The 14930-nt window shown below is 38.0% G+C and overlaps 1 protein-coding gene across 1 annotated transcript in view; it reads right to left on the bottom strand.

Annotated features, from left to right (window-relative positions):
• The window catches only part of SCML2 (Scm polycomb group protein like 2), a 787256-nt gene that overhangs the window by 131983 nt on the left and 640343 nt on the right, over positions 1–14930 (bottom strand). The window contains exon 11 of the mRNA XM_053707393.1: positions 4365–4475. Within this exon, the coding sequence (XP_053563368.1) occupies positions 4365–4475 (111 nt within the window). The remainder of the gene's footprint in view (positions 1–4364; positions 4476–14930) is intronic.

Raw genomic sequence — 14930 nt, 5'->3', positions numbered from 1 at the left:
TTAGCCTATGAGCCTCAGAAAACATCTCACATATAACTCAGTATAATCAAATAAAAACTGATAAGATTAATCCCCACTGTTCAATAATCCCCCCTCAGGAGATATTTACCCTTCATTCCATACAGATAGAAGGAGCCACACTGTGACCCTGTCATCTTGCATTATCTTGTGTGTTTAAATAAATGAAACGATCTTACCGGAATCTATGCCGTGGAACAGAAACACAGCCTCTCAAGTTTGACAGTCCTGTAGCATCACTCCTGACATGGACTTGAGTGATGGAAGCAGGCAGTGAAACTCGTCAACACTGATTGCTTATTTGCTGTTAAAATGAGTCTGGATGGGTTCGCAGAAAGACTCTCCCTGCATCTCATAAGGAACTATTCCGAATCTTCTGACACTGCCAACCTCCTGTGACGAAAGGCAAAGAATGACTGCGATATGAGGGAAGTGGGGGAGGTATTTAAGCCTTTGGCTAGGGTGTCTTTGCCTCCTCCTGGTGACTAGATTCTGTATATCCCACAAGTAAGGAATGAAGCCGTGGACTCTCCTCATATTTTAAGAAGAAAATTCTGATAGAAGTTGCAAGACTAAATGGAAGAACAACCAAGTGAAAATGTTTGTCCTGGTAAGATAATCGAAATAACTAAAGATGATCCTTCTCGATAAGGTTTTGTAGGTAAGCATCTTGAGCCTTTACAGGGTCCTTTGGAACATAGGAACAGAATAAACCTTCCTCGCTGAGGCCTTTATCTGAAACCCATTCTTTAAACTTGAGAAACTATGGTTAACACCTAAGGATCTCGTACAGATTGCGACCAGGTTTTCTGAAAAAGGCGTAATCTGCCCCCTACCATATGAGTATCTGGATCAAGGGTCACACATTCATACGAACTTAGTAGATGAAGAAAGCTTCTTTGACTTGGTAGCCTTACAAGAAGGAGTAGACTTCCTGGAAGAATCTTGTTTTTGTGACGAGAATTCTTTGATTGACAAAAGGAACAAAAGCAATTAGAAGGTCAAGCACCTATACCAGGTCCAAATAAAATCTTAACCTGAAAAGGAAGAGATAAAAGTCTAGACTTTGAAACCATGTCAGCCGACCAAGATTTGAGTCACAAAGGCTTTTCTTCCTAAAATTAATAATGCCATGTTTTTTGGCATTAATCTTGATAAGGACCACAATAGTGAAACAGATGAAAGCTTTTGATTTTGAAAACAACGTTGAAAATCTCCATCAAAATCATCTGAAATATGTTCAGATAAATTATCTTCACCAAAGAGTTAAAGCTATTGACACACAAGCAATACTAACAGTTGGTTTAAACAAATAACCCCTCTGAAGTAACATATTTCTCTGTCCATGGGGTCTTTAAAGGAAGTACTATCCTCTAAAGGAATAGAAGTATGTTTAAGCAAGGTGGGAATGTCGCCATACACCTTTGGAATTGTTTCACAAAGCTCCACACTAGAATTCGGAAAAAGAAACATCCTTTTAAATGCAGAAGTTGGGTTAAAGGGAAGACCAGGCTTGGACCACTCTTGATAATAATTTCAGTTATTGACCCTTGAACAGAAAAAAACAGCTGGAGGTTTTACCAAAGGTTTGAAAATGAAATCCAATTGTTTAATGGATTTTTGTTCCGGGGGCTTAAAGTTCTGTACACCGAAGGTACATAAAACTTCCTTTAATAGAGGTCTAAGATATTCAATCTTAAAGATAAAGGAGGAGGAAACAGCATTTTGACAGACTCCTGATTATCAGGAAGTACTTCACCATCAAAAAATATAAAATTCTGTGGTTTTAGAGCCTGAAAGCAACTGTTTTGCATGACTGATCTTAAAGGGACAGTCAACTCTAGAAATTTTATTTTTAAAAAGATAGATAATCCCTCTATTACCGATTCCCCAGTTTCGCACAGCAAACACGGTTATAGTAATATACTTATTACCACTATGATTACCTTGTATCTAAGCCTCTTCTGACAGCCCCCTGATCACATGACTTTTTATTTATTATCTATTGACTTGCATTTAAGCCAATTAGTGCTGTGTTGTGCACATTCCACAGGCGTGACCACAATGTTATCTATATGGCTCACATGAACTAGCACCCCTCTGTTGTCAAAAGCTAATAAAAAAGCATGTGATAAGAGGCTGTCTTTAGTGGCTTAGAAATATGCAGAAATTTAGAGGTTTGAAGGTTGTAAAGTATATTAATATAACAATGTTGGTTGTGCAAAGCTGGGGAATGGGTAATAAAGGCATTAGCTATTTTTTTAAACAATAACAATTTTGGTGTTGACTGTGCCTTTAAGATATTTAGAATGATGAGATAAATCAGCAGAAATTTGTTTGTGGAAAACTCTTTTGCGCTTACTTGGAGGGGGCATGGCTGCCAACATCTCAGACTCAGTAGAGCGCACAAAATCTTAAAATCTTGGAGCAAAATCTGAAGAACAGTACACACAGAAGGAGGACATATTCCTTTAGAGGCAAGGGCAGCATTTTACTGGTTTGAATGCATAAGGTAATCCATACATGAATTACATAGTTGAACTGGTGGAACAATAGGAGTTAATTTACAAAAATACACTGGATAAGAGGATCTACCCTCTAAAGGATCGAAGTTAATGGGGACAGTTAGAGTATGCTCCATAATTGTGTCAACAAGTAATAGCAGACAGCAATTACCACAAAGATACATGTACTGTGTGTATATACAATATATATATAGTTATATATATATATATATATATATAGTTATATATATATATATATATATATACACACATACAGTACATTTATATTGTATTTCCAATGTTCTGCACATAGCAGAATATGTTCTATGTTTTATTCTAAACAGATAATTCCTACATATATCTGTATATATCTATACCAATATATACTCATATATATAATTATATATATATATATATATATATATATATATATATAGGTATAGATATATATATTTGTACAAAAACCATCATATATTCTTTGTTGAAGAAATAGCAATGCACATGGGTGAGCCAATCACACAAGACATCTATGTGCAGTAATATGCGTCATCAAGCCAGATTTCCCGCACGGCTATTGGCTTAGAGGTGGAAATGTCACCTCACAGCCAAATAGCGGTCTGCCGTGGGCTGCCTTAGCAGTTTACTGCAGGGAACGTTGCAAACAAATAAAGGAGCTTTTAGAATGAAGTATTTTATACTTTATGAATGGAAGCCCCCTTTATTTGTTCCAATGGTAAATCCTAGCATTTGACAAACACTAGAATTTACCATCACTTTAGATATAAGTATTGTGTTGCAAATCTGTGTAAATAAGCATATCAAATGTAATATAAGGTAATCATCAAAGGACATTTACACAGTGAATATTAATATATTGTTAACCCCTTACGAGAAAAGGGGTAGCAATTAAAAACACACAATATGCTATCAGTGGTATACACTGGTTTCACAGAATAGAACCCCAATGTCTGTATTGTAAATGAGTGGCCAAATAGAGCTCTATAAAAGTGATTAGTGTTTCAATTAAATTTAATTGAAATGTTTTATGCTGTATATGCAAAAAACTGTTGTCTGTTAAACTATGGACCTGCCCCATACCAATCCTCCCAGAGAGATCCCATTGTAATACAGGGAGCCGGTGACGTGTACAGTACCATAATCATGATTTGCTAACACCAACATATGGAATTAAAATACAGATGTCTATAAAAGAGCACAAATTACCCTTATAGTTTCCTGGTGCCTAGTGGTTCTATCACCTTCTGTTAAATGTGGAATAAGATGTTCTCTAACTAAAGATGAGAGGTAGGGGGAGCTGGTATAGCCACCCCCACAGTAAAATACAGATGTCTATAAAAGAGCACAAATTACCCTTATAGTTTCCTGGTGCCTAGTGGTTCTATCACCTTCTGTTAAATGTGGAATAAGATGTTCTCTAACTAAAGATGAGAGGTAGGGGGAGCTGGTATAGCCACCCCCACAGTAAAAACTCATGGTGTTTCAAGTGATAACCGTTCCCCATAGTAATCACAAGGCATACTAGAGGAATAAGAGACTCCTCGTTCAAAAAGATGGCCTTCCAAATGTTCTCCATAGTCGTAGTGGGAACTGTAATTATTAACCAGTGAGCAGATGAGAATCAGTTACACATATTTGTGCATATGCTCTAAGATTTAATTAAAATTGAAAAAGATTATACCTGTCTTTGAAAAAGGCATATTTTATTACTGCTATTTCATGTCAATATGCTCAATATCAACTAACACAAAAGTAGAGGAAACTATAAATGTTTGAGCATTTGCAACAGTTTACCAATATTAGATAAGTGCTGTAATGACCTACCTTCAGAAGGATGAGCTTCTGTTCTAGGCAACTTTGGAGAAAGTGGGGATATATATGGTGGTGATTCCTGAGAATATCTTTTGTTGGTCCTGTCTGTAACTTCATCTTTTGCTTCATTAAAAAAATAAAATAAAGGGAAATGTTATGTTACAGTTAATTATTTTGAGCCTGCAATATTTAAGTTAGATATCAAAGCTGGAAAGACACAAAAAATTGTGTAGCTTGCATTAATAGCGTGCATTAGCAGGGACAACTGTGAACCAACTTAAAGGAACAGTAAATGATAAAAGCAAGAAGCCTCTTTTTATTTAATTAATCCTGTATCATCGATTTGTGGTTTGAGAGACATGTGCATTTAAAAATGCATCCTTTTACTAACCTTTAAAAAACTGCTGTCTGGCCATCCACTTCTACACTTTTTTCTGTGTTTTAAATGATACCTACCACCAATCAGAAGCCAGAGGGCATGACCATCAATTACATCTAGTCTGCACTCCTGATATGTGGACTTCGAAGCAGAACACATGCAGGGGCACTGCATATATTGTAATTTGTGTAATGACTGATGGTCTCAGTGTTCTTTCATGATGGTGAGCATCCACACGCCATCACATGTTGGAATAAAGTCCAGTCCTACAGGAGGAGGCAAACACCCCATACAACAGAGCTTTAATCCCTCCAAATTTCCCATGATTCCTTAGTCATACACATGGCCAAAAGAATGGAGAAATTAAGAAAGTAGGAAAGGAAAAGCAGGATAAAAGAATTGTCAACTGGTACTGACATCAACTATCATGTAAAAACAAGGGCAGGTCTTGTGGACTCTCGCCACAAGTCATCACATGTGGGATCCTATACCAAAAATGTGAAGTCCATAAAACCACCATGAAATATGGCAGATAAAAGATTTTAAACAGGTACTGCGGCCTGCAGATTTTTCCTACCACAACAGTCATTTTAAAAGAGTTCCAACTGTAATTCTTAGACTTACACCGGGAAGGAGAACGTTCCAGACTTTGTGATAAATGCATCCTGTTTTCTGGACTGAATCAATGTATTTATCACTTGATCTGAAAAAACCTTTATACAAATTCAGGTGTACAATTGCCATGCCGTCAGACAAAGAAATTTGAGGACTTGATGAAAGAAGGGACATTGAGAGAGAAGGACCTTCATGAGCAAAAGATGCAAAGCTGGCTGAAGGACATTTGTACCATATATTTGCGTAACAAGTCCAGTGAGGCCATGCCAGAGAGAATTAGAATCACTAAGGCCCATTCCTATTTTATCCTGGCTATTATCCTGGATTGTAAAACAAAAGGAGGAAATATGTAAATCAGAGTGAATGACCAGGGAATCACTAGATAATCTATTAGAGTTGCTTGTGGATATCAAGATCTACTAAATACTGGGGTAGCTTGTAATTCAAGCAAGAGGCCATAAGGTCTATGTCTTCCCCAATGACTCACAATCTGGTCAAAAACTCTGTGACTAAAGGACCATTCAAAGGGTTGAAGGTACGGATGATGCCCGCTTCCCAACTGTTCAAACCCAGAATTGGGTGAAATGCTGAAATCATGCAATGAAAAAAGAGAGAATATAATATTAATATATCTCCTCTAGGAGGCGCTAGATAGGATATAATGGTGATATTGATTATAAAACAATATACATATGAATAGCTGGCAATGAGCAAATAGGAACAGTAATGCAAAAAAACAAAAATAGTTATATAAGCAACAATGGTGAGATGAATAAACCCTTCATCTCAACAGAACCAAATTGTTGCACCTGTGTCTAATTGCTTGGTGCAATTTTACATGTTTTTTCTTTGTTACATTGTTTTGCACCAAGCAATTAGACACAGGTGCAACAATTTGGTTCTGTTGAGATGCAGGGTTTTGTGATTGGCTGTTTGTTGTTTAGAGGGGGAGGAGTTATATTTTACTTAGTGGTAGTGTAGCCCTATATAATGGGTTTATTCACATCAAACAATATGCCTGATGAAACGGTTCTTCCAAGAAACGTGTTGCATAGTTTCTCTAATTTTATGCTAGAGATTACACTGGAATCAGCATGAGTTGTTTATTACTTGGTTTTTATATCATTTGTAATAAATCCATTTGGTATGTTTTAAACTCTCAATGCTCAGTGTCTATCTCCCAGCCTACGCTACCTAGAGGGGTGTTTGCCCTCCCACTATATCACTTTGCAGATCCTGTGTTCCTTTGCTTCTGGAGTTCCAGACACACCAGAGTTCAGCTAGCTGGACTGCTGATTAAAATCCAGCTTGTCCCTACAGGCACAACTGAGTGCCATAGTCATATGCGAGTACCCTGTGTCTCACCGTGTTTGATGCACCTTGCGCTATTGATTTGCACATGCGGCGCCGCTTTCTGTTCTATTTTTTTACTGTGAAATCATGCAATGATGGCGTTCTGCCAAAGTCAAAATGTGGTCAACCACTTTCATTGCTAAGGAGCTTTGACTACCACCTTGGTGATTGATGTGACTGCTGTTACATTGTCTGCCAGAAACCTCAGAAGATTCCTGTGGTAACAGGGGCAAACTATTTATGAAGTGCTCATAAGATTGCACAGAGTTCCATGATGTTAATCGGCAACCTCACCTCTCGAAGAGACCAAAGTCCCTGCACTCTCTGGGAAACCCAGACTGTGACCTAACGCAGCAGACTGGTGTCCATGGTAATTATTGACCAATTTGGACTGAGAAATAGGGATCATTGAATCAATGTTTGTTGAGAATTCCACCAAGTTTAAGAATCACTTGTCTTGAAGTCTAAAGAAATTTTCTGAGACAGGTTGCTGTAATCTCTATTCCACTGTTGCAACATTTGAAGCTGCCAAGAAAGTGGAATATGGCAAAAGGTACGGCATCTAAAGCCTATACCATGGGACCAACTACTTCCATGCACTGAAGGAAAAAAAATTGTTGGAGAAGGGCATATGCCTTCTGCTATTTTGAGTCTGCTGGTATCTGTGAGAGATAGCCCAGAAAGTAATCTCTGGTTTGTGGCCACAGAAGGATTTTGGTAGGTTAATTTTCCAACCATGGAAATGAAGGAACTGAAGAACTGTGTTTGTATGGTCCTGAGCCATCTGAAAAGCAGCAACCTGTACCAGAATGTTGTCTAGGTAAGGGGCTAATGCTATACTCTGATCTTTCACCATGGACAAAAGAGCTCTGAGAACCTTTGTGAATATTCTCTTTGCTGTTTCCAGGCTAAATGGATGCAGCACTCATTGGTAATGCTTGTTTAGAAAAACAAATCTAAGGAATTGTGTAGGATTTTCTGTTAATATGGATATGCAAATATACATCTAACAAGTCTATACTAGACATAAATTGACCCTTCCGCACTAAAGGTAATACAGTGCAAAAAGTATCCATTTTGGAAGTTGTAATTAAGAGTTTTAAGATTCAAGATCAGCCTGTAAGTCCCTTCTTTCTTAGGAACAATGTATCAGTAGAGTGGTTTGGGCAGCACCCCCACGCCTGCAGGCATGGACAGGGAAGGCTGGCTAGTCCCTCATGTGCAAGAAACAGATGAGATAGGAGTAAGAGCTTTTGCGCTTGAAGCGTTATCTCAGTTCTGCTCATTTCTGTTTCACCTTGACCCCAATGGGGAAATAAAGGATTTGATTTTATTTCTTGCAAATTGACTTTTCTGTTTCTTCGGAACAATGAAAATGTTTAAATAGAAACCTTGATTCTGTTCCTCTAAAGGGACCAAAGTAAATACTCCCATGGCTTCTAGGTCTGTTATACCTGCCAAAAATCTCTAGAACATGATACAGGAGAAATCTTGCTCAAGAAGGGCAAGACCAAAATCCTATGGGGTACCCCTGGGGAACTATGTTCAATACCCAAGGATCTTGAACTGATTTCTCCCAAGCCGCTTGAAAAAGGTCCAGTCTGCAACCTCATCCCCCCAGAACTGAGTCTGGGTTGGTGGCTACACCTTCATGCTGATTTGGAGGAAGGGGCTGACACTTTGGTCTGTTTGGACTTAGACCAAATAAATCGAACCAGGCTTCCACATGGACTTAGAGGTGTCTGATTTCTAAGACACTGAAGCAGAGGACCTTTGCATCATGAAATGACAAAAGGAGTGAAATCATCCAGGGTACTTAACCCTACTCTGAGCTTTTTTTGTCATGCGGCAGGAAAGTATCTGAATAATCGCCCCCCCAGTTGAGAAGGATACTAATTCACTCCTGGAGGGTACAAGGTACGTAGATAAGCCCAGAGCCTGCAAAGGGTTCTCTTTTGCCCTTTGCATGTGTTTGCGTTTAACTGGTAGAGGCATAAAAGCCATCAGTTGTAAAACGAAGGAGTGAACATACTCTTAGATGGCAGGTCTGTAAAACTGTCATGGGGATAAACCTGGTGGGTAACAAATCCATGAGTACTCTGCTGCAAATGTGACATTGCATGACCCTGTATAACAATAAACACAGACTCAGAACATAGGTTACAAAGCTGAGTAGGGGGACACATCAACATTTCCTTACACAGTAAACACTTATGACAAGAGGTTAAATTGTCAGTGGATCGCTATTCTAAGGGATCAGTGTTTTGTCCTAAGACTTTAAGTGAACTGGTTTGCTGCATAATGATTTAGAATAGCAAGAACAGGTTAGTAGCTACAATTATATAGCAGCACAGAAAGGATTAACTCTGCTCAGGGGAACACACAAATATTGGAACAATGTAAGACTAAAGTTCCTGTGAGGAATCAGGAAAAAAAAACAACGGGTGCTGTCTCTTCAAAAGAGGAACTGTACTTAAAAATATAAAAAATTACAGTTTGTGCCAATACATGGTTAAACAAATATAAATGTATGCAAAACTCTTGTTATTAAGGATGCTTACCACTCCAAAGCTCTAAAGAGAAATTGCAGTGTGTCATCAAAGATGGCCACCATCTGTGAAGGAAAGAGGTACAGAGCATACACTGTTTTGGTGGTAAAAAATAAAGCCTCTGAGGTCTGCACAGATGGAAGGTCAGAAATGATCCTGATTGTCAGAGAATGCTGAGAATGAGGACCAGAGCTCTGTTTAACCAATACATGGTTTAACAAATATAAATATATGCAAAACTCTTGTTATTAAGGGTGCTTACCACTCCAAAGCTCTAAAGAGAAATTGCAGTGTGTCATCAAAGATGGCCACCATCTGTGAAGGAAAGAGGTACAGAGCATACACTGTTTTGGTGGAAAAAATTAAATCCTCTGAGGTCTGCACAGGTCAGAAGTTATCCTGATTATCAGAGAATCTGTTAAGTGCTTAAAGGGACAGTCTAATCCAAAATGTGTATTGTTTAATAAGATAGATCACGCCTTTACTACCCATTCCCCAGATTTGCGCAACCAACATTGTTATATTAATATACTTTATAAACTTTAAACATCTAAATGTCTGCCTCTTTCTATGCCCCTGCAGGCCCCCTTTATCTCAGGGCATTTTTAAATAGAACTAAGATAAGGTGGCAGTCTGAGAAGGCTTAGATACAAGGTAATCACAGAGGTAAAAAGTATATTAATATAACTGTTGGTTGTGCAAAACTGGAGAATGGGTAGCACACTCTAGACTAGGAGATTGGCAGGCATGCCCACATTTCACCTGGAGGGCTGGTGACATATCCGCACAGGGACAAGATTTTCACTGCCTGGCTGAACTTATGTTCACTTCTCTGCCCTGTTTGAAAGTACTCTGAGGAGGATAATGGGGTCTAAAATCATTTAGAAACCCCTTACAATCGACAGGCAGTTAAGTTTCAACATCATCCTTGCTGGATGCAAAAATTAAGGAATCATGGGAAATCGGGAAGGATTAAAGGGACATTAAACTGGTGGGCATAACTACCCTAGAATGGTTTCTACTCACTATGTTATTGTACTTAATCCTGTTCCTGCAGCTTTTCAAAGCCGTTCTCCTGTTTTTAATAGTTTAAAGGTGCCAGATACTGAAGCTCCGTCTCTTTGTGCTGGGGGCTGCCATCCAGGAGGTCAGTTATAGCCTGTGACATAAGCTGTGCACAATAATATTGTCTAATTTTTTTACAGCTGTATAATGTGCTTCAGGTTAAGGTGCGTGATACAAAGCAGGAGCTGTACATTTTGCTGTGGCTGCATTGCTCTAAATTATTTTGTTGAGTTATTTTTTAAATATAATTTGTATAACTGTAAAACTGTGTAAAATATGCAAAAATGTAAAGCTCACATGATGTATCATGCACACTAAGCTGAAGCACATTATACAGCTGTAAAAAAGTGGACAATATCACTGATCTGTGAGTGTGCACTGCTTCTATCACAGACTGTTAGAACACCTAAGCTCCAAGATGGCAGCCCCTAGTACAAAGAGGTGGAGCTTCAGTATATTGGACCTTTAACCTATTAAAAAAGAAGTGAGTTTTGTTAAGAGCTGCAGGAATAGGATACAATGACATAACAGTGCACTGCAGTTTAATGTCCCTTTAATGCTCTGTTGTGTGGGGTTCTTTGCCTCCTCCTGCAGGATTGATTTAAACACATGTGATGACTTGTGGACTCTCACCATCTCATGAAAGAAGTTAAGAGTGCAGTCTATATTAAATCTGTTGAACTATAGATACAGGTTTTTTAATAAAAAGTCGTTAGGAACACATGGAAAAAGGGTAGACATTGATGGGTAGTCCCTGTATTTAAAAAACAACAACAAAAAAACATTTATTTATTGTGTACAAAAAAAATCTGGCATAAAGCAAAAATATTATCTGGGGTTAATGAAATGAAAAGGGGAATTTGTGTTTTAACATTTAGGGTACCTTTAAAATAAAAATATTATATACAAACCTACCCTAAAATTGATAAGTAACTGTGGAAACTCTCACACATTCCCTAAATATAAAAGGAGTATAGGGTGTTGTTTATTATTCTATAAATAAGTCCTACATAAAAAAATGCAGATTTTTTTAAAAAAAAAAAAACTGGCTTAAAATCTATAATCAGATGGCTGGCCAAAACACACCTTACATTATAATTTGTTAAACAGTGTTTTTAAAGCAATAACTATGCCAAACATTGTATATAGGTGTATAAATTCATTATAAGAAATAAAACAATACATTTTTAAATTTACATTTTGGCAGTTTTTAAGTAAAATGTGTTAAGTCAAATGTGAATATCATATGGATTTTAAACTACTTTCATAAATACAATCAAAACTTGTATTTTTGGAAATTCAAAGTGAAATTAAAGGGGCAGTCTAGTTAAATTAAAGTTTCATGTTTCAGATAGGGCATGCAATTTTAAACTTTCCAATTTACTTTTAGCATCAAATTTGCTTTGTTCCCTTTATGGTATTTTTGAAAAGCTAAACCTAGGTAGCCTCAAACTGATTTCTAAACCGTTGAAAACCGCCTCCTAGCTCAGAGCATTTTGAAAGTTTTTCACAGTTAGACAGTACTAGTTCATGTGTGTCATATAGATAACATTGTGCTCACTCCCGTGGAGTTATTTAGGAGTCTGTACTGGTTGGCTAAACTGCATGTCTGTCAACAGCACTGAGATAAGGGGGCAGTCTGCAGAGGCTTAGATACAAGGTAATCACAGAGGTAGAAAGTATATTAATATAAATGTGTTAGTTATGCAAAACTGGGGAATGGGTAATAAAAAGATTATCTATCTTTTTAAACAATAACAATTCTAGTGTAGACTGTACCTTTAATCCACTAAAGCATATTGAACAGGTTTGTTCTCTGCTTTTTTTTAACATTTGAATACTCCAGGAAGTAGGAAATGTAGATTCAAAGCGAGTCCAATTAAAAATACTGCTATATAATTTTGAAATAATATACATAATTTAAAATGATCAAAGCTTGTGTCATAAAAAAAAGGTTTTTATCAATCTAGAATATGTTTCGTAAATTAGAAACAGTGGTGGCTGGTCCATAGAGGCAGCATGGTCAGTGCCCCACCAACAAACAAATGATGCTTACCGAATAATTTCATTTCCTTCTGTATGAGGAGAGTCCACGGCTTCATTCATTACTTGTGGGAATACAGAACCTGGCCACCAGGAGGAAGCAAAGACACCGCAGTCAAAGGCTTAAATACCTCCCCCACTTCCCTTTTATCCCAATCATTCTGCCAAGGGAACAAGGAACAGTAGGAGAAATATAAGAGTATAAAGGGTGCCAGAAGAAAAAACAAAAATGTAGGTTCGCCCAACAGAGAAAAACGGGCGGGGGCCGTGGACTCTCCTCATACAGAAGGAAAGGAAATTATATGGTAAGCAAAATTTATGTTTTCCTTCTTAATATGAGGAGAGTCCACTGCTTCAATCATTACTTGTGGGAAACATATACCCAAGCTCTAGAGGACACTGAATGAAAATGGGAGGGTAAAAGAGAGGCGGACCCTAATTCTGAGGGCACCACAGCCTGCAAAACCTTTCTCCCAAAAGCTGATTCAGCCGAAGCAAAACGTCAAATTTGTAAAATTTTGAAAAGGTATGTAAGGAGGACCAGGGAGCCGTCCTACAAATCTGCTCCATAGAGGCCTCATTATTAAAGGCCCAGGATGAAACCACAGCTCTAGTTGAATGAGCCATAATCCTTTGAGGAGGCTTATGTCCCGCTGTTTCATATGCCAAGCGAATAATAAAGGAAGTGGAAGAAACAAGAAAGAAGTCTGTCTAAAATTCTTCTTAGAATAAGAAAGGGATCTAGGGAGCGCCTCAAAGTGGGCGAAGGATAAATCTAGAATAAGTCAATATGAGTAGTTTAGGTAAATGTGTAATTTCTACAAATTTATTATATAGCATGTACACAGTTAGAAAAAATATAACCAGTTAAATAGCATTAGACATAAGAAACTTCACATAAAAACATAAAAATGTACTCATGGATCCATGTAACATAAATTAAAAACTGATATCATTCACAAATTCTTAAAACATTAAAAATACATATAATAGCCTAAGTCTTGAAAAAGGCCTAAGGAAGGGCCGAAACGCGTTGGCTATTTATGTTAAGCCTCATTTCATTTATATGTAGGATTTATAAAGCAATTTTGCACTATTTTTGTCTTTTGTATTCCACAGGTACACTGAGAATCTTCAATCTATTTTTATTCTATTTTTTGGTTTGAATACAGGGAGTGCAGAATTATTAGGCAAGTTGTATTTTTGAGGATTAATGTTATTATTGAACAACAACCATGTTCTCAATGAACCCAAAAAACTAATTAATATCAAAGCTGAATAGTTTTGGAAGTAGTTTTTAGTTTTTTTTTAGTTATAGCTATTTTAGGGGGATATCTGTGTGTGCAGGTGACTATTACTGTGCATAATTATTAGGCAACTTAACAAAAAACAAATATATACCCATTTCAATTATTTATTTTTACCAGTGAAACCAATATAACATCTCAACATTCACAAATATACATTTCTGACATTCAAAAACAAAACAAAAACAAATCAGTGACCAATATAGACACCTTTCTTTGCAAGGACACTCAAAAGCCTGCCATCCATGGATTCTGTCAGTGTTTTGATCTGTTCACCATCAACATTGCGTGCAGAAGCAACCACAGCCTCCCAGACACTGTTCAGAGAGGTGTACTGTTTTCCCTCCTTGTAAATCTCACATTTGATGATGGACCACAGGTTCTCAATGGGGTTCAGATCAGGTGAACAAGGAGGCCATGTCATTAGATTTTCTTCTTTTATACCCTTTCTTGCCAGCCACGCTGTGGAGTACTTGGACGTGTGTGATGGAGCATTGTCCTGCATGAAAATCATGTTTTTCTTGAAGGATGCAGACTTCTTCCTGTACCACTGCTTGAAGAAGGTGTCTTCCAGAAACTGGCAGTAGGACTGGGAGTTGAGCTTGACTCCATCCTCAACCCGAAAAGGTCCCACAAGCTCATCTTTGATGATACCAGCCCAAACCAGTACTCCACCTCCACCTTGCTGGCGTCTGAGTCGGACTGGAGCTCTCTGCCCTTTACCAATCCAGCCACGGGCCCATCCATCTGGCCCATCAAGACTCACTCTCATTTCATCAGTCCATAAAATCTTAGAAAAATCAGTCTTGAGATATTTCTTGGCCCAGTCTTGACGTTTCAGCTTGTGTGTCTTGTTCAGTGGTGGTCGTCTTTCAGCCTTTCTTACCTTGGCCATGTCTCTGAGTATTGCACACCTTGTGCTTTTGGGCACTCCAGTGATGTTGCAGCTCTGAAATATGGCCAAACTGGTGGCAAGTGGCATCTTGGCAGCTGCACGCTTGACTTTTCTCAGTTCATGGGCAGTTATTTTGCGCCTTGGTTTTTCCACACGCTTCTTGCGACCCTGTTGACTATTTTGAATGAAACGCTTGATTGTTCGATGATCACGCTTCAGAAGCTTTGCAATTTTAAGAGTGCTGCATCCCTCTGCAAGATATCTCACTATTTTTTACTTTTCTGAGCCTGTCAAGTCCTTCTTTTGACCCATTTTGCCAAAGGAAAGGAAGTTGCCTAATAATTATGCACACCTGATATAGGGTGTTGATGT

Source organism: Bombina bombina, chromosome 3 (genome assembly GCF_027579735.1).
Source record: "Bombina bombina isolate aBomBom1 chromosome 3, aBomBom1.pri, whole genome shotgun sequence".
Lineage (NCBI taxonomy): Eukaryota > Metazoa > Chordata > Amphibia > Anura > Bombinatoridae > Bombina > Bombina bombina.
This window is presented reverse-complemented; position numbering and strand designations above follow the sequence as displayed.